The 25,488-nt window shown below is 44.5% G+C and overlaps 2 protein-coding genes across 2 annotated transcripts in view; both read right to left on the minus strand.

The window, feature by feature from the left end:
• The window catches only part of ccdc106a (coiled-coil domain containing 106a), a 366,031-nt gene that overhangs the window by 285,863 nt on the left and 54,680 nt on the right, over window positions 1–25,488 (minus strand). The window lies entirely within an intron of this gene.
• Window positions 1–25,488, minus strand: part of LOC308299889 (voltage-dependent calcium channel gamma-6 subunit-like) — a gene marked incomplete at both ends in the record, with an annotated part of 50,356 nt that overhangs the window by 10,063 nt on the left and 14,805 nt on the right. Inside the window, 3 exons of the mRNA XM_080743670.1 lie at window positions 18,332–18,560; window positions 19,613–19,750; window positions 21,463–21,605. Of these exons, the coding sequence (XP_080599796.1) occupies window positions 18,332–18,560; window positions 19,613–19,750; window positions 21,463–21,605 (510 nt within the window). The remainder of the gene's footprint in view (window positions 1–18,331; window positions 18,561–19,612; window positions 19,751–21,462; window positions 21,606–25,488) is intronic.

Here is a 25,488-nt window from a genome sequence, read left to right on the forward strand (position 1 = left end):
TACATTAATACTGGGGACCCCCACCCTGACGAGCACTAAGAGTTGAGGCATTACATTTTGTATAACATGGTTGCGTTGTGAGCATGTAGATGGGCTATTTTCACAATTTCTGCCTGTAAAATTTTTAAATTTGGCCAATGTTTAATTTGCCATTTTAGAGGTATTAAAAAGTCCTTAAATTGTCACTTTAGAAAATGCACATGTTGCATTTACTGTTTGTTTACTGTTGATACGTTGAAAACAATGTTGCACATTAAGTTAATCATCTGGGGACCCCCCTGGGGGTCACGACCCACAGGTTGAGAACCACTGTGTTAAACAGTTTCACCCTTCAGCAGGGCAGGAATTTCAGGGAGGCCATGGCCGCCGTTGCCCCTCAGTTTGGCCTTGTGCCCTCCAAATAATGGCATGATGACCTGAGGCCACACTGGCCTTAACGAGTGCTGTGCTGCGAGCCTGTAGATCTTCTATAAGTGTCTTTTGAATCCTTCCAAGATTTTTTGACCTATGTTTCTATTGTCAGCAATCTGGCCAGCCATCGTCAAAGAAAAGGTCCTTTTCACTTAAGTTAGTGTCAGTTAGTCAGTTAGTCTGTTTTTGAGAGACTACTGTGTCAGCACTCTAACCTAAGCAGATGGGCGGGCGCGGTGAGTCTCTCCGCAAGTCTCCAGCCAATAGCAAGTGTTCTCCTCCCCCCTCCCCCCTCTGCTCCTCTGCTCAGCGCAGAGAACGCTGCTGAGTCATGACGTCAACACATTCGGTGTGACGTTTTCTGCACTCTGATTGGTTAGGGAAATTCTACACTTCCTCCAACAGTGATCATAACGCGATCGCCCAGGCTTCTTTTTCTTCCGATCGCCAAAAGATGCCTGGGTTTCCGAGGCTACTGTGTCAGTGGTTCTCAAACCTTTTTCATGTGAAGAACCCCCAAACTGATATTTATTTGGCCACGGACCAGCATCTCAAAATATTTAGTTCCAGGGACCACCCAGAAGCAAAATTTGATTTACAAACGTTCGCTTTGAAAATACATATATTCAAAGATTTCACAACTTTCTCAAAAATAGCAGATCTACAAGCTTGCAGCGCGGCACCGAGCTTGTATATCTGCTATTTTTCACTGGTTAAAGCATTCAATAATTCTAGTTAATGCCCCAGCTGACTGCGTCCTCCTCTGTCCCTTTTTGGTCATGTTTTTTTTTTTTACTCCCCGATTTCCCATCTTTAAACCAATGCAGTGACTTTGATTGGTACAGGGCTGATTGTAAATACCATCATTTATCTATTAATCTATCATCCCTAACCCTTACATTCAACAAATTATTTCAATTTTATTTGATGGCCTTCCTGCTCTGGCATTTGACCTTTGTGCCCTCAAAAAATGGACAGCACCAAAGGTCAAGGTTAGATGAAATTCCAGGCCTGCACTTCAGTGAAACTTTCTTTGGTATTTTGTGTTCTATGTTGACCGTTCTGAACAGCCATAGCCAGAAGAAACACACCTGCTCCACATCTTGGCATAATTAATCACTAGATCAATGGTTCCCCAAACTGGGGAGGGTCCCCAAATGCAATGGTGGAAAAAAGTACTCAAAAGTTTTATACTAAAGTAAAAGTATCAATACTGCAATATAGAAATACTCTGTTATGGTGCCCTCACACCAAAATACCTAGAGTGGAATCCACCAAAGCATTTCAATGAGAATGGAGCTTTTTTTTGCAGAGATCCTCTACTGGCAAAAAAAAAAAAAAAAAAAAAAAAAAAACGCTCCATTCTTTTTGAAATGCATTGGCGGATTCCAGTTTGGTGTGAGGCCACCCTTACGAGTAAAAGTCTGGAGTAAGAGTACTCGAGTACTCGAGTACGAAAGTATTGGCATTAAAATATACTTAAAGTTCCAAAACTAAAAGTACAAAATGTTTGAAAATACAGATCTACAAGCTCACAACATGTCGCAGTGCTTGTCAGGGTTGGGGATCCCCAGTCCGTGACCCACAAATGGGTCCCCCACCCACTGCTTGGGAAACACTGTGAGGATATGATAATAATCTAGGCAGAGGGGAGACCTTTGGTAAGGCATTCACCAAATATTCGAATATTCGAATATCAAAGTCACTATTCGACGCTGTTCACCAAAGTAGAATATTCGTTTTTTTTTTGTTTTTTTTTACTGTTTTCTCTTAAAATATATATATAGTTTATACAGCTTGGTTAGATAGGAAGTCATAAGAATGAGTTGTCAATGCCCCTGGTAGATGAATTTGTTAATGCTCTATACCAGGGCTTCTCAAACCTTTTTATGCCGTGACCCCCAAAATAAATGAACTGGAGACCCCCACCCTGACAAGCACTTGGAATTGTAGGTATTACATTTAATGTGACTCGGTTCCGCAGATAAATATTGTGAAAATAGCAGATCTACATGCTCAAGCATGTAGATCGGCTTTTTTCACAATGTTTGCCTCTTGCTTACATATTTGACCTGTCGAATATTCGACTATTTGAATACTTTGAGGTTGAATAATTCGAATACTAAGAAACACTATTTGTGAATGCCCTATTTGGTGGTGGAGACAGATGGATGGATGGATGGATGGCTAGAGATGACAATCAGGGGGCCGACTGACTCTGCACCAGGGAGACAGGGACCGGTGCCAGAGGCGTGCGAACGGGGCCGTAATAAAGCGGAGATGCGGCAGACAACAAAGACAGTTGTTTTCTCTCCAAATGCCACATGCCCACGGCCCACCGCGGTGGCACTGCGTGGGCCCACTGTGTTTGGATGGCTGCTATCAGGGGTGTCGCACCAAATCCTGGGCCCTGGGTACAAGGATTCACTGCGGGCCCCCCATGAGCATTAACTATTTTGTGCTTTTAACTGTTGAAAAATAGCAGATATACAAGCTCACAGCGTGGCACCCAACCTATGTTTCTATGTCAGTGGTGCTCAAACTTCTGCATGTCAAGGACCCCCAAAACTATATGTATTTGGCCACGGACCCCCATCTCAAAATATTTAGTTCCAGGGACATTTGAGTTACAAATGTTCGCTTAAAAATACATATATTCAAAAAATATCGACACGTTTTCAAAAATAGCTAAAGTACGGTATAAAATAATGAAAGCCCCTCCACCTTGGGCCCTAGTAACTCAGTCCCACTATTCCCCCCCTTGTGACGCCCCTGGACGGCTACAGAAAAGAGACTGTCAGAAAGCATTCTGGCTGCCTCTCTCTCTCTCTCTCTCTCTCTCTCTCTCTCTCTCTCTCTCTCTCTCTCTCTGTCTCTCTGTCTCTCTCTCGGGACGCCCACGTTGTCTGTGTCTCTATAAGCATCCGGCAGATGAACAGACTTTATGATATCGTCGCTGTCGGGCAGAAACCTCTTATCTCCGCCTTTTAGCTTTTTGTGATTTTTCGTTCAACTAATCAAACAACCTAATCATACTACAGTACAGACTATACAGAGTCACCGAAGAGTGTCAAAAGTGGCATTAAGCTTGAGCTTGGCGATCAGCAGTTTATTTGCTGCTTTTCGATTTGAATCCTAAAAAGTATAAACAGTTTTGGACATGTGAGGTTTCCACCCCTACAGAGGCGATAGCTATTTCTAACACACTGTTGATTAGAAGAAAGGTCTCAACATTCTGCCAGAAAAGCCACATCAAAAGCATGTAAAGCACAACAGGGACAACAGGCAAAGACAATTAAGAGCATTGGACAGAAAAATGCCTTTCTGTAGAGAAATGTTTCATAACAATAAACAAATGAGAAATGAAACGTAAATGCTCATCCAGATTCATCCCAATGTGTTTACGGTGCAGTTTTTTTGTTCACGACACCTAAAAGGCGGACAATGTTCAATGCAGACAAAAAACACGATTAAAACATTAATCGCAATTGGGGCGCCCGCTGGCCTACTGGTCAGTCTACTGTCCTATCAATAAAGGCATAAAGAATCTTTAAAAAAAAAAAAATTATAATAAAATTATTTGTATGACAATTAGTCGTCAAGTAAAATGTGATTATCGTTGACAGCCCTATAATCTCCTACTCCTACCAACGAGGGAGAAAGTGGAGGAGAAAAGAACTTTGTTTTTTACAACAAGGGTTCATTTTTTAGATTGTAATTAAAGAAAATAAAAGATGAGTGTTAAAAAGGGTTTTTTTTGTGTCATTTTACTCCTTTCTATCGTTTTAGAGTTTTTAATGATTTTGATTTCACTAGGTGGGGGCATGCGTACAAGCGGCTAAATATGTATTTTTACACACAATAAGCCTATTCCAAAGATCCACTGCAATCTTTCATGGGCTGATGTGACTTATGGGGGCTGGTAGTGTTACTGTAAATAGTAGTTTAGTTTAGTTTTAGTTTAGGTTAGTTTATTTAATCAACTCGCATACATATATACATTCACAAATAATATAATAATAATATAGTAATAAAGAAATCGCTGGTTTATTGTGTCTAAAAATACATATTTAGCCACTTGCACGCATGCCTCCACCCACCGAAATCAAGATCGCTAAACGTGCTAAAATGATAACACTAAAACTCATCTTTTCCTTTCTCTAGTTACAACCTAAAATATGACCCCTTGTTGTAAAAAAAAAAAAAACATAGTTGTCCTTTAAGGCCGCTGCATGGTCCTCTTTAGTGCAGAAATACAGTTAGGGATGTCACAAAACTCCACGGCACCGAACAGCCGACTTTAGGAGCATTTTCAAAAATATTCATTTTTACATACATCTTCTCTCGTTTCCAGAAGGGGGTCCGCGGCCAAATACATTTGGATTTGGGCGGTGGTGCCTGGCATGGCAACGTGTGAGGACCACTGCTCTACTCTAACGGTGAATCATAGAAGTGGATTTTCTCGCTCAGCATCATATTTCTTTAATGAGTCGATTTGCACATTATCTGTAGGATGACCCAGATACATACATATACAGCCAGCCTCACTCACACAAGCAGCCCCTCTCCCCCTCTCTCACTGGCCCTCTTCTGCAAGATTACAGCACACGCAAGCACGCACACACACGCACGCACGCACACACGCACACACACACACACACACACACACACACACACAGAGTGTCACACACACAGAGTGTCACACACACACACACACACACACACACACACACACACACACACACAGTCACACAGTAGGGGTGCATTGATCTCAGAGATCACTTGCGTCGATTATAAATCTGTAGATTGCCTCAGCTCGCTGTAAATCCAGAATTTCATCTTTTTCCTTTTACAGGGTCCAGATAATGCTCTCCAAAAGATCATCTCCCCCACATTTCAGTTGATGACGGCATCACACTATATGTTATCGCATAACACCACATTATTATACCAGAATATCATAAACATTCAGTTGGTATTACAGATTGATAACAGGCAAAAGGAGAGAGGTGCTAAGCAGTCAAAACGACCACCAATACCCGTAACACATCCCAAATATATGGTATTGTCCAGAGGTGGAAAAAGTACTCACATTTTGTACTTAAAGGTGAAGACCACCCATTTCAATATTGAACTATGTCATTAATATACCTTAGAGGAGTTGTGTGGTAATAGAAAAAATATTCCCCCCTTCTGTGTTGCCTAGAACTGGAAGATTGATTTTGGGGTTTGTATTGTAAAGTACAACTTGATGACATCACACCGTTGTACTTTACAATCCAACCCCCAAAATCAATCTTCCAGTTCTAGAATCCAACGACAGATGACAATGCTGTCAAACAAGTCTATGAATCTACCTATGAAATTGATGAAAATCTGCAACACAGTTTTATACAATATGTAGAGGGGGTCCCTGCTTCATCTGTCCCTCTGCTAAGGGGTCCTTGGCCTGAAAACGTTGAAGACCCCTGAGCTAGATGAATAAACAAACAGCGTGTACAGCATGTAAATGCGTGCGTAGACAGATGTACGGTACGGGCATCCCTCCCCCGGTGGCCATGCAGCGTATTAGCCATGCCAGCTCCCTCTGTGTTCACATCAGCGTGATGGCAAAGAGAAACCAGGAAAGAACGGGAAGGTGTTGTCCCTCCTTTTTCTTTCTTTCTCCCCAATGACGTCATCGTCAACTGCAGTGGTGTCAGTTCAGCAAAAGCTAGGGTATGGCAAAGATGGGAGTCCTCATGTATAAGAGGCATTACATTTTGTATAACACGGTTATATTGTGAAAATAGCAGATCTACATGCTCACAACGCCTCGCGCTGCGACGGTTTCTTGGGCTGGATATGGCAGCCTGGAACGGTTGTTCAAGTGCAGCTAAACTTGGCATGTTAGTAAATGAGCCACAATTAACAATAATGCATTGCACCTGTGCAGCTGACCTGCGGAACCTGTGAATATACCATTTTGTCAAGGTGGGAAGAAGTGTGGAGAATAGTTAAAGTGCCCATTTTGTTACATTTTGCATTTGTAGTAATTTTACTGTAATTTAACAACATAATAACCAGTGCAGATAGGCAAAGAGACATTCATGGAAATTAAAGTAACTTTTATTTATGGCAGCTGCCTGCATACCCCTGCCATACCCAATTGACGCCCCTGGTCAACTGGTCTGGTGCGACTCATCTCATCCCCCCCCCCCCCTCCCCCCCCGGCCCTTTCTCCCCATGTTTAATTCACTTTCATCAATCAGGTATTGTTAGGGAGGCGGCACATGAGGACAGCCTGGAGGTGAAAGCGCGGCCCTGCGGTTCAAACAGTGTAGAACACATGACATGAACTGACAGGGGAAACCAATGCAGAGTTCTGCTGCGATCCCTGCTGATCGTGTCTTAAGGAGTGGGGTGCCATGATGTTTTGGCCCCTAAAACATGATGATCAGGTAGTATATTAGGAGGAAGATTTTTTTTCCCCCAAAAAAGTGTACAGAAAGTGTTAAAATTATGTTTTTTATGTGGCCACACCCACCAGTTCATTAAGTATGCCTGGTTGTCAGGTGGGTGGTGACCCAGCTGAAGTTAGCCACACCCACAGTGTTGGGTGTATGGTAAAAGGGGAGGGGATGAGTTTATGATGTCATTAACTCAGTGCTTTTCAGTTGGGCCTTTTGACTCCGAGGCTTTCAGCTTTCATGAAGTAACCAGGGAAGGCAGATTTGCACATTATAACCACACCTGGGGGTCTATTAGAGTATAATATTAACTCCATAGACACATACAAAACAGAAAAAGTACAAACTATGGCACCACCTGTTTAACATCCTATACTAAAATTGACTAATGGGAGGGGTGGCAGGTGGGCGGACCTCTGACATCACTCTGACTCAGCCACAACCATATAAGGAGTTCCCAATGCTGATACACCCAAATATTGAATCATCACAGTTGATATCACAGGTAACATCACCAATGTAAAAGCCCATATATGAAGATCCCTGATGTCACTGATATATATCACTGGTCAGATGGCAAATGTACGGGTGTGGCTGGTTCAGATAGGGATCTCCATGTATGGGCATACAATATATGGATACATATTATTATTAATAAAGGATAAAATAACATACAAAGTCCATTATGGTCATTCCCAGAAACAAAATCCCTTTTATGCCCATATATGGAGATTTCTGATGTCATCAATCCCAGGCCCTAACGAATATGTTAATATTAAGTCCATATATGTATATGGATATATATTAATAAAAGATAAAATAAATAAAATGTCCATATACAGTATGGGCATTCCCAGACGATGCCCTTTTAGTCCTTATGCCCATATATGGAGTCCCCAGGCATCAAACCCAGGCTTTAACTTGCCAAGGCCCTGCTTGGCTTTACCAATTAAGATACGTTTTATTCCCATATATGGAGATCCCTGTCCCAATGTCATCAATATTAAGGACATATCTGGGAATGCATATATGGACATAATATATTTGCCATAACATTGTTGACTATCAAACAGGGGTCTCCATATATGGGTAACTGGTCCGATATACATCGCTGGCCAGATGGCCAAGAATTGGCGCGAGGTCGCATGTCGCCCTGAGGCATCTTTCTTGTTTTATGTGTACTGAAGTGACTGATTGTGTGCCTAAACTCCTAATAAAAATATGAATGAAAAAAAAAAAGAAAAGAAAAAAAAGTTCAGTTGAAACTCAGGTCCAGGGCTCCAAGACAAACAGGTTCAAGTGGTTAATTAAATCCACCTAGTACCCCATGATTAATATAGCAGGGTGCCTATTCACACTCGGGTGAGAATAGTCTCCCGGCGGCAGCTATTGAGGGCTATTTATTTACACCCCCGGGCCCGCTCGCCCTCCCCCTTGCACCAGAAAGCAACGCGGAACCCCGACCCAATAAAAATGTTGGCATTGAAAACAAGGCGGGCAGTGCCAACAGAAGCCAGGGCTTGAGCCCCTGTGAGGTTGCTGCGCCCGGCCCAAGCACGCCCCCCCCCCTCCCCCCGCTAAGTGGTGGTGTGATGGCACGGCCCGGGGTCATGGTCATCTGAGGTACACACTGATAGGGTGGGAATCGCTTTAGAGTCCATTTTGAAATTTCACATCGTACCAGAGCAAGGGTCTTCAACAGGGAGTCCGGGACCCCTAAGGGGTCCTCAGAGTTACTACAGGGGGTCCTCCAAATCTTTGAGTGGTGTTTCTTATATTAACCACTTGAACCCTAGTGTCCATATTCTGGGAAATTTAGCCAAAAATAGAAGATCTACAAGCTCACAACGCCTCACCCTAATTTTGGCAAAGAGCTTTGGTGTATTGGGGGAAAAGAGCAGACTAAGTACAGAGTGAAAGGTCAAGTTTATTAAGTATTCATAAGTGGTTAAATATCTGAAAACACAAATTGACATGAATCCAACACTGATGATTGTGCTGTCAAACAATGAATATGGAATCTATGAATTGGTTGTGGGGGTCCCTGCTTCATATATTTCTCAACTAAGGGGTCCTTGGCCTGAAAACGTTGAAGACCCCTGTACTAGACAATGGAAGTAAATGGGCCTATATGCATTAGGTTGGTTTCAACCAGTTTCTTGAGTATTTCCAATTTCCAATACCTTTACCTTTATTCCACTACATCTCGGATCCAAATATTGTACTTTTACTCCACTACATGTATTTGAAAACGTGTTACTAGTTACTTTGCAGATATACATTATAATATTATAAAACATACATAAACCACTTCAGCCATATTTTATACCTAGGCTGTTTGAAAATAGCAGAACTACAAGCTCACAACGCATCACAATGCGTTGTGAGCTATTTTCAAACATTTTGTACTTTTACTTTTGGTACTTTAAGTACATCTTGAAGCCAATACTTTTGTACTTTCACTCAAGTAAATTCAGAATTCTGGACTTTTACTTGTAACAGAGTAGTTCTACATTGCATTGATATTTTTACTTAAGTAAAAAAATGTGAGTACTTTTTCCAGCACTGGTTTCAACACGGACTGCTAAAGTAATGTATAGGACATAGTTTGGTTCTGAAATGTTGATATTCAACGTATGCATAGTTAGGGGATTTGGAGGACTCTGCTCTTACTATAGAGGCTGAGTCCTCGAGAAGAGTTCATGTCTGTCTTTCTGTCTGTCTGTCTGTCTGTCTGTCTGTCCGTCCGTCCGTCCGTCCGTCCGTCCGTCCGTCCGTCCGTCCGTCCGTCCGTCCGTCCGTCCGTCCGTCCGTCCGTCCGTCCGTCCGTCCGTCCGTCCGTCCGTCTGTCTGTCTGTATCCCTCTGTACAAATACAGACAGTGTGTCCGCAGCTGATCTCACAGTGTCGATACGATCGTCATCAACAGGACGTCCAACGTCCACACTGAAGCCACACCGTTATTGGACTGACGGTCTTGTTCTCTGAGGGTTGGGTTGGCGAGCCAAAGGCTTTACACCTTGCAACGGATTGGGACTCTGATAGGCCTGTCACAATCTAACTATTAATTTAGCGAATGTCTGTCCGCCGTCCACCGTCTGACCGTCTGTCTGCATGCTGACATCACTGATACTAAACAAACAGTGTCACCGCCATGGTAACAACCGCATGCTGAAACAATGCCCAAATATGGAGATGAGTAGCAATGCCCAAACTTGGAGATGAGTAACAGATGAGTAACAGCCACATGCCAGTAACAGCCATTTGTCCCTGTGTCAACTAAAATGTTGAACGAGGCTCTGAAACAGCATTGACTGTGAGATTAGATTAACTACTATCTGTGCACTTGTGTATTGTTGTGGGGAGCATGTTGCTGTTACTACATGTCATCTTTTCTACACCCGACTTTAACCCTCACCCTAACCCTAACCTCCGTGGAGTGAGTCGCCTACCCTCCGGTCGAAATGATGGTCGTTCGAAGGAGTGCGATTGTGCCATTATTGTGTCCCCCTCAGTATGTATTGTAGTGTCGCCACCATGGTAACAGCCGCATGCTGAAACAATGCCCAAATTTGGAGACATCACAGACTGATACAACGGATATAGCACAACTGGACGTCAATGGGTGACTGTTCTGCCCAACGGGCACCGTTCTGGGTTCTCCAACATTACTTCTGAGACTCCTACATTCAATCCCTCATATACTGTGCACACCCCCCAGGGCACAGGACTAGTTACTAGAGATGTTACCGATCAATCGGCAATGGATCGGATCGGGCCGATCAAAGCGTGATCGGCGATAATCGGTGGTTTAGATCAAAAGGTAAATTCACCGATCCGATCCGATCGGTGCATCCGATCAACCAGACGTTCAGTATGCCCACTTGAGGCCATTTTGGGGTATTGATTCCCACAGTGCTGAAGGAATAATTAGTTACTGCTATGATAATAAATACATAGTAATGCTGGTAAATAACTATAAGGCAAATATATAAATTAATTCATGAGTGAATTAATTAATTAAAGTTAAAACATTAACATTTAGAAAATATAAATAATATATAAATAATAACTTGATCGGATCGGTGATTGATCGGTATCGGGTGATCAAACTTTTGTGATCGGTGCTCTGTGATCGGTTCCAAAAAACCTGATCGGACCATCCCTACTAGTTATAATCTTCTAATCACAATCATTTGACATAATCACAATTATTTCGTCATAATTGTCATAATTGTTTACAAAGAAAAATGTTCATATATTTTCAAACTGTTGTTTCTATACCTACATAACGTCGCTGTCGGGCAGAAACCTCTTATCTCCATATTCTAACTTTTTGTGTTTTTTTCCCCGTAAATTAACAGCCTACTTTATCATACTACAGCGTCACACAAAAGCATCCGCATTTTAAAACGATATGATACGATACAAAACCAAAGCGGTACGATATTTTGCTTTTGCAAACTATATAGTTGATCATTGCAAATTAAAATCGGTTTTTCGATTCAGTTACTATATCATTACACCTCTCCTGTGCATGCTTTTGATATTTTTAAATTCCTGAGAAGAAACAGTTTTGGTCATATGAGGTTTCCACCCGACAGAGACAAAACATACATCTTTTGTGTGCCCGCCTGCCCGGGTGCAGATAGCATTGTTGGCTCCATGACACCTTGGTGCCCTCTGGCTCTCTGCCATGCTATATACATACACCTGTGTGTAAATACTGCAGCATGGCACACACACACACACACACACACACACACACACACACACACACACACACACACACACACACACACACACACACACACACACACACACACACACACACCCAGGGCAAAATAGCCTTATTGAATGTTGACACCCAGTGCCAAGTTACAACCACAACAAAACCTATACCTCATGCCAGGGCTTCCCGAAACCTTTCCATGCCAAGGACCCCCAGCAGGCCATAGCCTCTGGCTGTACAGGGTCGTACAGGGTCATACAGGGACCCCCAGCGAGCCATAGCCTCTGGCTGTACAGCAGGGTTCCCCAAATAGTTTTCCCCAAGGTCTGAATTATGTCTAGGGTACCAAGCAGAGGGCCACAACATTGCAGGGGGCGACGGTGGCATTTCCACTACTCCAGCGACAGTTCAGATATCGTTGTTGTCGGGTGAAAATTGTGTATGTCCAAAACCGTTCGTTTTGCATTTATCATTTTAAAAATGATTTAAACTAGTGAAAACAGCCGATCTACAAGCACACAACGCCTCGCACCGCGAGGCGTTGTGTGCTTGTAGATCTGCTGTTTTCACTACTTTTGTGCGACGGCCTTGTATGATGAAGCAGGGCTTTACTTTGCGAAAGAACTACACATTTTGAGATACGGGTTTTCCACCCGACAATGACAATATACTATAGTGTTGTTGCTGCTCTTATACCGGTACCACCATTATTACTGGGGTTGGTGGGGGCCAAGCAGTAGCCCCCCGTGGGCCGGAAATGGCCCGCGGGCCGCCTATTGGGGAACCCTGGTGTAGAGGGTCGTACAGGGTAATGCAGGATTGATGTGTACATGTAACGCAGGAGAAGGTGGGATCACTGGAAATGTTGGAATTTTCATTGTTTCATTTCAGAATGAAAGTTGAGGATCAGAGCCACAGAATCAGCTATCACTTGTTGTTAATGTTTTTAGACATGTTGGTTTGAGTGATCACGCTCAACCACTTAAATCCTCTATCTTTAGTGAAAGAATAGAGTGAGTTGCATCTGTACTTGGACAGTTCTTTTTTTCGTCTACACCAAATAAAAAAATAAAAAAAAATGCAGATCTACAAGCTCACAATACATCGCAGAGGCTAAAACATACTGCGTTTTTCTGCCGTTTGCCCTATTAATTCCATGCTTTCTCAGATGTTTTTCAATACGTCTCTGGTAAAAGCTATGATAAACGTGCCATTTATCAAAATCCATTTTTGAACCATAAGACTATAACACAAAGCTGATTTAGGGATCAAATTGAACAGTTTTATGGTCCCATTCATCCCCAACTCTCCGACTCTTACACCAGCATGAAACTTTAAAACAGCTGCTCTTCCTATTGTTTCAAACAGAAATAGTAGTCCATATAGACGTGTCAACGGGTGTCTGTTTCTCACCAACTATCCTGGTAAAGCCCTGGCCTGACACCTATCCTACAATTCATTGCACGTGAATACTTGGAGCACGGAGGGTTGGGTGAGAAAACTGACCCGAGTGCCTGGGAGTATGACAATACGTCATACTCCCAGGCATGATTTCACTATATCATTCACATCATTGCTGTTGTGCAGAAACCTCTTTGTGTGTGTTTTTTTCGTAAATGCCCTGGTTGCTAATGCCTTTACTTGATCATACTACAGCGTAGGACATTCACGAATAGTGATTTTTAGTATTCGAATTATTCGACCTCAAAGTATTCGAATAGTCGAATATTCGACAGGACTGGCCAAACTGTCAAATATTAAGTAAGCAAGAGGCGAACATTGTGAAAATAGCCGATCTACATGCTCACAACGCCCGGCGCTGCGAGGCGTTGTGAGCATGTAGATCGGCTGTTTTCACAATATTTATCTGTGGAACCGAGTCACATTAAATGTAACCAGTAAGACTCCCTAATCGGGAGATAAGCGACCGTAGGTCACATGTATACACAAAGAGGGGTGGGGTGTCCGCGTTGCCTTGGCGGACAAATAGGTACCGGCCCCGGCTCTCCCGGACGCTCCTAGCCCGAGTTACGGCATTTTATGTGAGCTGCAGTGGAGGGGGTCCTCCACTGGGGGCGCCACCACTTTTGCATCCGTTCTGGAGCACCAGGAGTGGGTGGTCCCCAGGAATGCCCCGTGAGCAGCCCCGTGGGGGTGGTCATTTGGTCATTTTTGCACATTTGGTATTTGCCAGACCCATGAAATGGGTAGGCCTACATAAGCAAATGTCGGTCTGTCCGGTTTTTCTCCATAGATGGTCATGATGATGACATGATGATGACATGAGGGAGGGATAGACCGACAGACAAAGCCTTCATGTCATCACAATGACATGAGGGAGGGACAGACCGACAGACAAAGCAAAAGGCTTTGTCTGTCGGTCTGTCCCTCCCTCTTTTCTCCATATTTGGTCACAATGATGTCACAAATGATGATGACATGAGGGAGGGACAGACAGCCTATAAAGGGACAGACAGCCTATAAATGTACCATTAAATTTATAGGCCCAGAGGGTTGGCAGAACCGGGGTCTGGCACAACCAGGTTGACCTGGTCTAGTTTTTTTACACCTGGGGGTCCCCCAGGGACCTGGGGGTCCCTGGAACTCCGGGGGTCCTTGGAGGTTGTAGTTTGGCAGGCAAGGAGTTTGTGTGGAAATTTTGGCATGGATCGGGCCAACGGTGGCCGAGATATGAGTAGGGGGAAAGTGTGACGTGTATGTGGTAATGTTTTTACACCTGGGGGTCCCCCAGAGACCTGGGGGTCCCTGGAACTCCGGGGGTCCTTGGAGGTTGTAGTTTGGCAGGCAAGGAGTTTGTGTGGAAATTTTGGCATGGATCGGGGCAACGGTTGTGGAGATATGAGCAGGGCAAAAGTGTGACTGACTGACGGACTGACGGACTGACTGACAGACAGCCCGTGGAGCTTTTGATAGTAAATGCGACCTACGGTCGCAATAATTCCAAGTGCTTGTCAGGGTGGGGGTCTATAAATATGTTTATTTTGGGGGTGACAGCCTAAAAAGGTTTGAGAACCCCTTGTATAGAGCATTAACAAATTCATCCACCAGGGGCATTGACAACTCATTCTTATGACTTCCTATCTAGCCAAGCTTTATAAACTATATTTTTTTAAAGAGAAAACAATAAAACAAAAAATAAATAAGCGAATATTCGACTTCGGTGAACAACGTACGTCGAATAGTGACTTTGATATTCGAATATTTGGTGAATGCCCTACTACAGCGTCACACAAAAGCGTCAAAAGTAGCAGATCTACAGTGTGGCGCGAAAGCAACGCGCTTTGAGCTTGTAGCTACTTTTGCTGTTTGGGAATTTGAATAGTGAAAAGTAACAGTTTTGGACAGGGAGCGTGTCGATATTGCGACATAACATTTGTTCGACGTTACATTTGTTCGACGGGGGTGAATGTGAACCTGGTGAAGTGCTAACCTGCCGACGCTGGTGAATGCTAACCTGCCCAGCAAGCACGGTCAGGACCTGGACCAATCAGTGACGTCTCGATTGGGGCCAGACCAAGTCAAACCATGACTAGTCAGATCTGGCCTAGAATATCACCTGATTTAAACCAACATAAATCCTGCCCACGAAAACGGACGTCCTGGATTAATCAGAGAGGGTCCAATCGAGGCCAGATATCTCAACTAACATTACAAACAATAAAAAATAATCCTATAGTCCATATGACGTCCTGGTAATGACGTCAAGATCATCCCCATATGGGCTGTGATCTGGCCGAGATGAGATCTTCATATTACGTCATCATGACGTCATTTGGCTTGCAGGGTGGTGAATGTTAACCTGGTTAAATGCTAACCTGCCGACGCTGGTGAATGCTAACCCGGCGAGTGGTGAATGTTAACCACTATGCCCAAACCTAACCCAAACCCTAACCTCAGTAAAACTATTGTCATGGAAACCTTGTATGTCCAAATCCGTTCGTTTCGTATTTATCACCAAAAAAATGTGCTAAACGCCTCGCGATGCGAGGCGTTGTGTGCTTGTAGATCGGCTGTTTTCACTAGTTTTGTGCGACGGTCTTGTATGATGAAGCTTTACCAAAAAACGCACACATTTGAAACTACAAATACAAGGTTTCTGCCCGACAATGACGCTACGCCTAAACCTAACCCTGAAACCTAACCCTAACCCTTAGTCGAACTAATGACACGTAGAAATAGCGACAATTGCCCCTTTTGGACATACTGTACGAGGTTTCCACCCGACTGAGACGCTATGTTGTGCCTATCGGCCATCTTGGTGACATCCCAGAAGGAATGGCTCAGAAGACAGGAGTCATGTTGCCATACCTTAGCTTTTTCTGAACTGACGCCACTGAATGGCTCAGAAGACAGGAGTCCTTTCAGCGCGGTATGAAATGGAACAGAGTCAAGGACGCCAACCCACCACAGTGGCGCACGGCCTTATACTGGCAGTCCTGGCACTGTGGGCCGTGTTTGGAGCAGGTGCTACGCTTGTCAACGGGAGACCGCTATATATCAGCTAACCACACGTTAAAAATAAAAGAGCAGGTCATTCTTTGTGTTAACACAGAGGCCGCTACCTTTACCGAAAGAAAAGAATATATACTTTTAAAGGTTCTGCGATAATTGCTCCGGCCGACAGGGACGTGCTGGCCATTGGGAAAAGCGGGACAACTCCCGAACGGCCGGTTCATTCCATTAGGAAAAAATGCAAAATAAAATGTCGGCCTTCGTTCCATTTTGGGGGCTAGGCGGCAAATAAAGTTTTTTTTCGCAAAGCAAAGCCCTGCTTCATCATACAAGGCCGTCGCACAAAAGTAGTGAAAACAGCAGATCTACAAGGACACAACGCCTCGCGGTGCGAGGCGTTGTGTGCTTGTAGATCGACTGTTTTCACTAGTTTAAATCATTTTTTAAATGATAAATACAAAACAAACGGTTTTGGACATACAAGGTTTCCACCCGACAACGACGAAATATAACTCATGTAATTGGCCCACTGGCTTGTCACTTGTCATGATCTGAAATGGCAAATCTTTGAGTAGCAGCAGGGCTTTGCTTTGTTCGCAAAGCAAAGCCCTGCTTCATCATACAAGGCCGTCGCACAAAAGTAGTGAAAACAGCAGATCTACAAGGACACAACGCCTCGCGGTGCGAGGCGTTGTGTGCTTGTAGATCGGCTGTTTTCACTAGTTTAAATCATTTTTTAAATGATAAATACAAAACAAACGGTTTTGGACATACAAGGTTTCCACCCGACAACGACGAAATATAACTCATGTAATTGGCCCACTGGCTTGTCACTTGTCATGATCTGAAATGGCAAATCTTTGAGTAGCAGCAGCGCTATAGAGAGAGATCTCTCTCTATAGCGCGCAATGAGGGCCTCTCCAACTCTTTTTCCGGGGCTGAATCAGGGGCCCAGCACGTCCCTGCCGGCCGATGCAGGTTGTAGAGTCTTTTGACTCTATGGGTGCGTTCGGATATGCGCACTCAACGCACTGGTGTGCCATGTTGTCGTTCGTTTATTCGGTGCACTTGGTGCGTTGTCGTTCGGAAATCCAGTGCGCGGCGCACTGGTGTGTTGAGTGCACGCACTGACCGACCCTACTCAGAAGATGGGGTTTGGCGGTGTGGTGGTGTGGTGCGGTGTTCTGATTGGTTGGTTTTCATGGCCGTGTCTCGAATTCTTCTCAGCTGTGAACAATGGAGGAAATAACCGCAAAATACAGCACTTGCAGCTTAATTGGTCGTTTGGGCTTGATAGTTTCACACACATCAACAACATGTAAATTAACAGTAGGTATGCCAATGTTGTGAATTAGACCTACATCTCCTAATAGTAACGTTACGTTAGCATACTCGGGAGTCAGCAACTGCTGCTTTTCAGAAAGTTTACCTTCAGAGTTCAGTGAAAAAGCACACAGCTGCCTGTTAAAACTGGTCGTTCGTAAATAAGCCACACTGAACGCACTCTCCAACGCCACGCCCACAGCACTCACTACACTGAGCACACACCCGGTGTGGGTTTCCGAACGCACCCTATGTGACAGGTAAGGCTCAGGCTGAATTCAATTCCACTGACAAAGTGGATCAACCATTGTACAGTGTGACATGTAATAAACGTATAAGATCAGCAAATGTCCACAACGCTTCATTTGCCTACTTGTAATTAGATGAAGTGAAAGACCCAAAAGACCCAAGTGCCCCCAAATCTCAGTTGGAATCTCCTTTGTAATCTCATTCAATCTCCATTGAATCGCATTATAAACCTCCAATTGGAATGCGGTTCAAATCGCATTCGCCTTGCGATTTTGAACCAAGCCCCCGGAACCGCGGTATAGAACAGTGAAGCAACTGTCGCCCGGTAGCCAAATCTGGGATTGCAATATTTATGCATTTAAAATGCTACTGTGTGTGTCTACCGTTTGAAACCATGGTGTGCCTGCTCGAGTCTTGCAAATTTTGCACCAAATATTGATGCTGAAATCAAGAAAGATGTGGAAGTAGGGTTCTTCTGGGTGCTTGAAATGAATAGGTGGGGGCGGGGCTGTTCGCTCTCTAATCTAGATAATATTATAACGGTCTGAACGCTCCATACAGACACACAAAAACACACCAGTCAGCCAGTCAAGCAGAAGCAGAGCAATGGCTCTCATAGTATGATCCAAGGACCCCTGGTGAGGGGGTCCCTGAAATGAAAGCGTTTTGATAGACATCAAAGTCTCTCACTCACCTCCAGACAGCTCCTCGGGGCCACAGCTGGCCCTGTCGGGGTCGATGTCGGCCACCCACAGGGTCTTGGTGCAGCCCTTCCACAGGCCGTAGTGGGCCATCTGACAGGTGTGGTTGCCAGAGAAGGTCTTGGGCTGCGCCAGCTGCACCCAGAACTCCGTGCCCACGCCCAGCACCGTCAGCGTCACGCCCACGATGGCCACGAAGAAGGCCAGCTTGATCTTCCCCTCCTGGGTGTAGGGATGGGACCATATGAAGGTTTCATGTCACCATTGTTGTGACCAAAGAAATCACGATTTACGATATTATCGCGATAATCAAAATATCCCCAACATCCATTATCCTGGTGGCAGAACGTTTGCCAAAAAATTGCAGATCTACAAGCTCAGAGCTCGAGCTTGTAGATAGGCAATTTTTTTTGGCAAAGAGATTTGGTAGAGAGTGATATATATATATATATATATATATATATATATATATATATATATATTATAAGTGCGATTTACCAATGGAGGGTTTAAATGGTACCGGATATGCAGCTCGGCAAATAAAAGGTAAATTGATCCCAGTGCATGACGGAGGTTAAGTTCACGTAGGGGTGGCTCAGGGGTAGAGAAACCGTCATTAGAGCACAAAGGGTTCCTGAACAAAGGGTTCCCAGTTCGAATCCAGGCTCCCCCTGAGGTAATGTCGAAGAGTCCTTGAGCAAGACTCTGAACCCCTTAGTTGCTCTCGGTGAGCAGGTTTATGATTTCCTCCGCCGTATGTGTGTGTGAATGGGTGAATGTAAGGCACAATCTATGTAAATCGCCTTGGATTAAAGCGCTAAATAAATGCACCATTTATCATCATGAAAATGTCATATTGTGATTATTGTATTTTTTGGCAAAGAGATTTGGTAGAGAGTGAAAAAAAAAGACTGTCAAGTAAGTATACGTGCGTTTTACCAATAGAGGGTTTAAGACCCCATTTAGACTGGCAGCCAAATTCAGCCTGAATCAGATCTGTGTCACATCCAGAATCGGAATAGAATCTTTAAATGGTCACATGGTCACATGGAACAAATCAGATTCCAATCTGGATGTGACACAGATCTGATTCAGGCAAATGGGGCCTAAATGGTACCAGATATGCAGCTCGGCAAATAAAAGGTGAATTGATCCCCTGCAGTGCATGACGGAGGTTAATTTCACAATAAATTAAATCTCCGCCATGTTATCGTGAGTGTTTTTTTTTTATCACGATAAACGATAACATCGCTTATCGTCCCATCATCCCTTACCTGTGTGTCGCTCATCCTGGGGGGCTGCCTCCTCCCGCCGCTGTCGCCCTTCCCCCGCCCGTGATCATTGTGCGAGTGGTCCAAGAAGTTGGACCACATGGTCTGGATGGGGACTAGTTGACTAGTGAGGGATGTGGACTATACAGGACTTAGGAGAGTTATAGTTATATCTAGTGAGGGATGTGGACTAGAGGACTAGGAGAGAGCTAGTTAACTAGTGAGGGCCCTAGTGGGGGGTCAGGGAAAGATCCCAGTTGTAAGGATGAAACAGGAGAAACATTTGACGAATGAATCAAGCACGTCTACTGAGAAGCAAAACTGCTCTGTGTGAGTGGACTGGATGGATGGATGTCTGTCTGGATGAATGAATGGATGATGGAGATAGATATTTCTTGCTGTTCCTCTGCTCCTGAAAAACTAAGATATGAGAGAGAGAGAGAGAGAGAGAGAGAGAGAGAGAGAGAGAGAGAGAGAGAGAGAGAGAGAATTTAAGAGAGAGCACCGCAAAAAGAAAAAACAGTAAGACTCCCTAATCGCATACACAAACTTTAGACTCAACTTTTGTTGATGACATGACTTTAGAGATACTGTGTACCGCTTTGTGTGATTTTAGGGCATAACATAGGAGCAGTGTCCAAAAATGTGTTTTGCTAAAATCGGCCTGATGGTGGCGCTAGATGGGACGGATGCATGTTGATGACATGACCGTAGAGATACTGTGTACCGATTTGCGTGATTTTAGGCAGGGGCAAAATCTGTAGGAGCAGTGTCCAAAAATGTATTTTGCAAGAATCGGCCTCATAAAAAGCGACCGCCCAGGTTGTAAAAGGAGATAAGAAAATCCCCTCTCATCGTCAGCTACGGCGTTTTAATTCCCAACAGCTTTATCAGCATCTAGCCCCCCCCCCCCCCCCCCCCTCCTCGTCTGAGGAGCCGGAGTATAGTGTGACCCGGCGGCTGCTCCTACTTCAGCCAGCAACAGATAAGCCGCCGCGGCATTGCTTCCCTGAAAGGCAGATTCCGCTTCCGATGAAAAGACAATACTCTAATACCGCTTTAGAGGTATTAGAGTTGGACCGACACCCGGGGGTCAAGGAGAGTGCTAATAAACCCCCCCCCCCCCCCCCCCCCCCCCCCACACACACACACACACACACACACACACACAGTTTGTATAAGCGGACCACCCGTTGTGGCGGGAGTGAGTTATGGTCCCCGCGGAGGCAGAGCAGGTATCTGTGGCATTGCAGACACAGATCCCCCTTTGATCCGAGGGGATAATGGGTTGCCACAAATACCCAAACCTCTCCCTCTCTCTATCTTACTCTCTCCCTCCCTCTCCCTCTCCACCCTCTCCCTCTCCACCTCTCCCTCTCCCTCTCCCTCTCCCTCTCCCTCTCCCCCTCTCCCTCTCCCTCTCCCTCTCCCTCTCCCTTGTCTGTCTCGCTCCCCTTCCTGTGTTATATGGCGGGAATTTTATGCCATGCTACAACAATGCTAATAATGCTTGTGTGCGTGTGCGTGTGCGTGTGCTCGTGCGTGTGCTTGTGCTTGTGCTTGTGCGTGCACGTGTGCGTGTGCTTGCGCTTGTGCGTGTGTGTGCGTGCGTGCGTGTGTGTGTGTGTGTTTGTAATGGAGAGACTGAGGTGAGGACATGTATGTTAGAGTGAGTGATATGCTTGTTGCATCATGAAGACATGCGGCATGATTTTTTTTAATGTAACCTTAACTGTAGCTATAATAGTTGTGTCCTTGTGTGCTCTCCTATACAGTATGGACATGAATAAATTGTTAAAATGTGCGTGCAGAGTAGACATGCATGTGCGACTCTGTGTGTAGGTGCAACTCACTCTCAGAAATGTTTTGTGTTGCTCCAGAGAGCGCGGGTGGGGTGAGGTGAGGTGGGGTGAGGTGGGGTGGGGTGGGGTATCACAGTGGGAGTGACGTCCAAGGCACAGCAGCGCGGCCAGCCCGGGTGGCGGGTGGGTGATATCTGTGGGAGCACCCCGGATAGTCAGACAGAAAAAGGGGCAGGGCATGTACACGGAAGTAACGCAACACACAAAGTCACATGCACAGTCACACGAACACGCGCACACACAGGCCTCCACTTGGTGCCATAAAGACCATGATTTCTGTCGGACTGTCGGGCAGAGAAATTGTATCTCCACATTTCGATACTTCGTCAAAAACTGTGGCTATTTAGCGGAATGAAATGCAGTGAAAATGTTTTCATTTACTGCTTTCTATCATTTTAGTGATTTTAACGCCCCCTTATTGGTGAATATACTGTATATGAATATGTGTTTTTTTAGACAAAATAAGCCCATTCACAAGATGCACCGTAATCTTTCATGGGCAGATGTGACTTATGGGGGCTGGTGTAAATGGTAACAAAGAAATGGCCGGCATCTAAAAATATTTAGCCACTTGTACGCATGCCCCCACCCACTGAAATCAAAATACTAAAATCACCAAAACATTAGAAAGCAGTAAATGAAAACATTTTAACACTCATCTTTTCTTTTCTCTAATTACAATCTAAAATATGAACGCTTGTTGTAAAAAAAAACAAAGTTGTCCTTTAAGTCTGTCTGTGGATTTTATAACCAATGAAAAGTATCAACCGGAGCTTGTGACTAAATAATAACTACATTTATTATTATTTAGTCGCATGTTATTTTTCCCCCCATATTTTCTGAAAGCCAACCGTTTTGGACCAGGTTTCTTCCTGACAGCAAGGAGATACGAGGATGGGAATCTGAGGCAGGCTGTTTGTTTGTCTGTGGGTTATGCATTCATTGGATGAAAGCACAAGTCTTTGGTTTAACTCAGGCAATTAACGTGATATGTTTCCAATTCGTCAGGGGACTAAAGTGGGTAATCCAATCTGGTTGTTATGACAGCAGGAGAGTGGTACATCAAGACCTTCCTGGTATCCACAACCATATCAATAGTAAAAAGCATCAATCAGCCAGAGGGATAGGGCCGTTGCAGACAGTCACCGGACCCAGGCACACCTTAGACCTAACCTTGCGTCACCGGGCTTTCCCCACAGTAAAGCCTGGTTTTGACCAGTCGGATCCGGTCTAGAGCCCTAGCTCTGGTCCAGAGCGTCAGCGAGTTCTCATGTAGCTCTGACAGGCGGGGTGACTCAAAGACTAGACCAGGATTTCTCTACCCCTACGAGTGCTCAACTTCAGTCACAATAAACACAACTACTTTGCTACTCACCTAAACAAAGGTAGTTTTGCGTTGTTTTGACAGTCTATTCTCTGCGGTGGGAAACCTCTCAGCACCCCACCCACTCTGTAAAATACTTTATTTTTGACATGAAATAAAACGCATCCAACTCGACCGCCGCTTTCCAGGTTGTGCTGCCAGAGCCCATGCTTTCCAAATCCGGTAACTTGCGCTCACACGCTCATGCACGCTGCGCTTTCAGTTGTTCTTAAACTTTTCTGGATGAAGGCTCACTTGAAAATCTCAAAAGCTTTCACGGCCCACCCATATGACGTTAAGTGGTCAGATGGTACATAGTAAAGTTCCTATTTATTGCTATCAAAAAGCAAAATGTACAAAATCTTAAGTGTTTTGCCAATTATTTGGGGGTCCACTAGCAATACCCATGGTCCCCAGCCCACAGGTTGAGAACCACTGCTCTTGAGATCCAGTCCGGATCAGCAATGTGAGAAGCCCAGCTGATTTAGAATTCCTACCAGTGTATTCAGTAGAGGTGGGACACTCGCGAACGAATCAAGTCTTTTGAACGGCTCTCTTTGAAATTAACGATGGAATCCGGTTCGCAGTATAGGGAGCCGTTCCTTTCTAAATAAACAGTTGAAGGAAAAAGTACAAACATCCTTTACTTATGTAAAAGTATCAATACGGCAATGTAGAAATACTCTGCCACAGAAATATACTTGAGTAAAAGTACAAAAGTATTGGTATCAAAATACACTTAAGTATCAATATCTATCAATATCTACGATCTACAAGCTCAGCGTCGCATTCTGAGCTTGTAGAGCGGCTATTTTCAAATGGCGGAAATGTATGGCCAAAATTTACAAAGTGAGAAGTAACAAAAAATGTGTCTTTTGAACGGCTCTTTGAAAGGAACGGATCCCAGAGATTTGGCTCACTTCAAAGAACCATAAATCCAATCTCTAGTATTCAGCTCTCTATGTCCCCCCCCCCCCCTCCCCCCCTCCCCCCCTCCCCCCTCTCCCCTCTCCTCCTCAGCTTTCTGAACTACAATAGCTAATAAAGAGAGACAGCCAGGTGTTGCCAATGATACTAATTAAAGGTTCCATTCCATTTAGCGCAGCAGAGCCAACACGCACAATAGCAATACTCTGACTCTGTTTGACCTGAATGGAGCAAGAAGAACTTAATTAGCGTCATTACAGTTAACACCTGTGTTTACCCTACTATTTCACGTCAATGTCGCTGCCGTGGAAAAGGGTCTATTGTCCTTTTAAAAGACAAATGGAGCTGTTTGACATGAATTAAGCCACTCACAATAACCAGCCCATAAGGGCACGTCACGCATGCACTTCAGAAACAGACGCGTCCCATTCACTTCCAACCTATGGGAGCAAATGGGGATGGAGCTTCCCGTTTGCCATGGTGTTGGCACGGCGCGTGAGTCCAACATTAGTGAACCTTGGCCGTGTGTCAACCGAAAATATATCTGGAGAACAGACAGCCCTGTCATTTCAATGACAAAGTGACAAAGTTGTCACCAGCACATGAAGTACACTCTTCCTCTGGGATTGGCTCCAATGTTGGAACCAATAGAGCAGACACAGTAGTGTTTTAAATGCGGAAGTCTTGCAATACCAGACTTGACCACCAGAACAAGGCAGCTTCAATAATCCTCTTTGGCCCTGCTGGTGAACGCTAACCTGCATGGTGTTCGGAATGGGGATGTGTCACCTCTTAACACCCAAGGGGCCAAACTCGTTCAGTAACGAGATACGGCCACTGGAGGTCGCTGTCCCAAAAGGAGTTGTCTCGTTCAGGAACGAGACAAAGGGTTAACTTGGTTACACGCAGCTGCATGCATCCTGTGTTGTCTGTGAAAGACCCTGGTCCTTTCGTCATAACGTGGCTCGTAGAGAGACAAAATGGCGCGTCTATGCTGCATTGATTTCTATTCTATGCTGAAACATAAAAAGGGCTTTATCTATGAATAAGGTGCAAAGAACACCAGGGAAGCAGAGATCTGCCTGTTTTCACGGCGACACTTTACCGCGATGGTCGGCCCCGGTTTGGATTTTAGTTTCGCGAGCGTTTGTAAACAAATGGATTATCCTCCTCAATCGTCAGTGGACACTCACGTGCACACGCACAAAGCTTCCGAGGCTATTCAAAATTAAAGCGTAAGTGAACGACGGCAGCAGCAACAGCTATAAATGTTAGAAACCTTGGCTTCCCATGTGTTAATAGGGAGGTGATGAATCAAATGCAAACTGGGATCATAGGTAAACCAAGAAACTATCAGTCTAAACAATATAATATAATATAATATAATATAATATAATATAATATAATATAATATAATATAATATAATATAATATAATATACAAATACAGTACATTTTTTTACGTTCGACACGGCTAGTAAGTGCTAGGGCAACTTGGGCAAGTGCTACCGGCTAAGGTGGGGAGCCCATGCAGGGCCAGGGGCCCCTGGGTGCCACAGGCGCACCGTTTCTCAAATCTCCACACCAAACATGGCAGAAAAGTTGCTCAGGGGTCTGCCATGACAACAGTCACACCAGGGGCCACATCGATGGGGCCCCCAATCTGCACCAAACCCATGGCACAAAAACTGTTCTGGGGTCTGCCATCACACATCAAGGGCCATGTCA

This window comes from Nannobrachium achirus (assembly GCF_963921795.1).
Source record: "Nannobrachium achirus genome assembly, chromosome: 2".
Lineage (NCBI taxonomy): Eukaryota > Metazoa > Chordata > Actinopteri > Myctophiformes > Myctophidae > Nannobrachium > Nannobrachium achirus.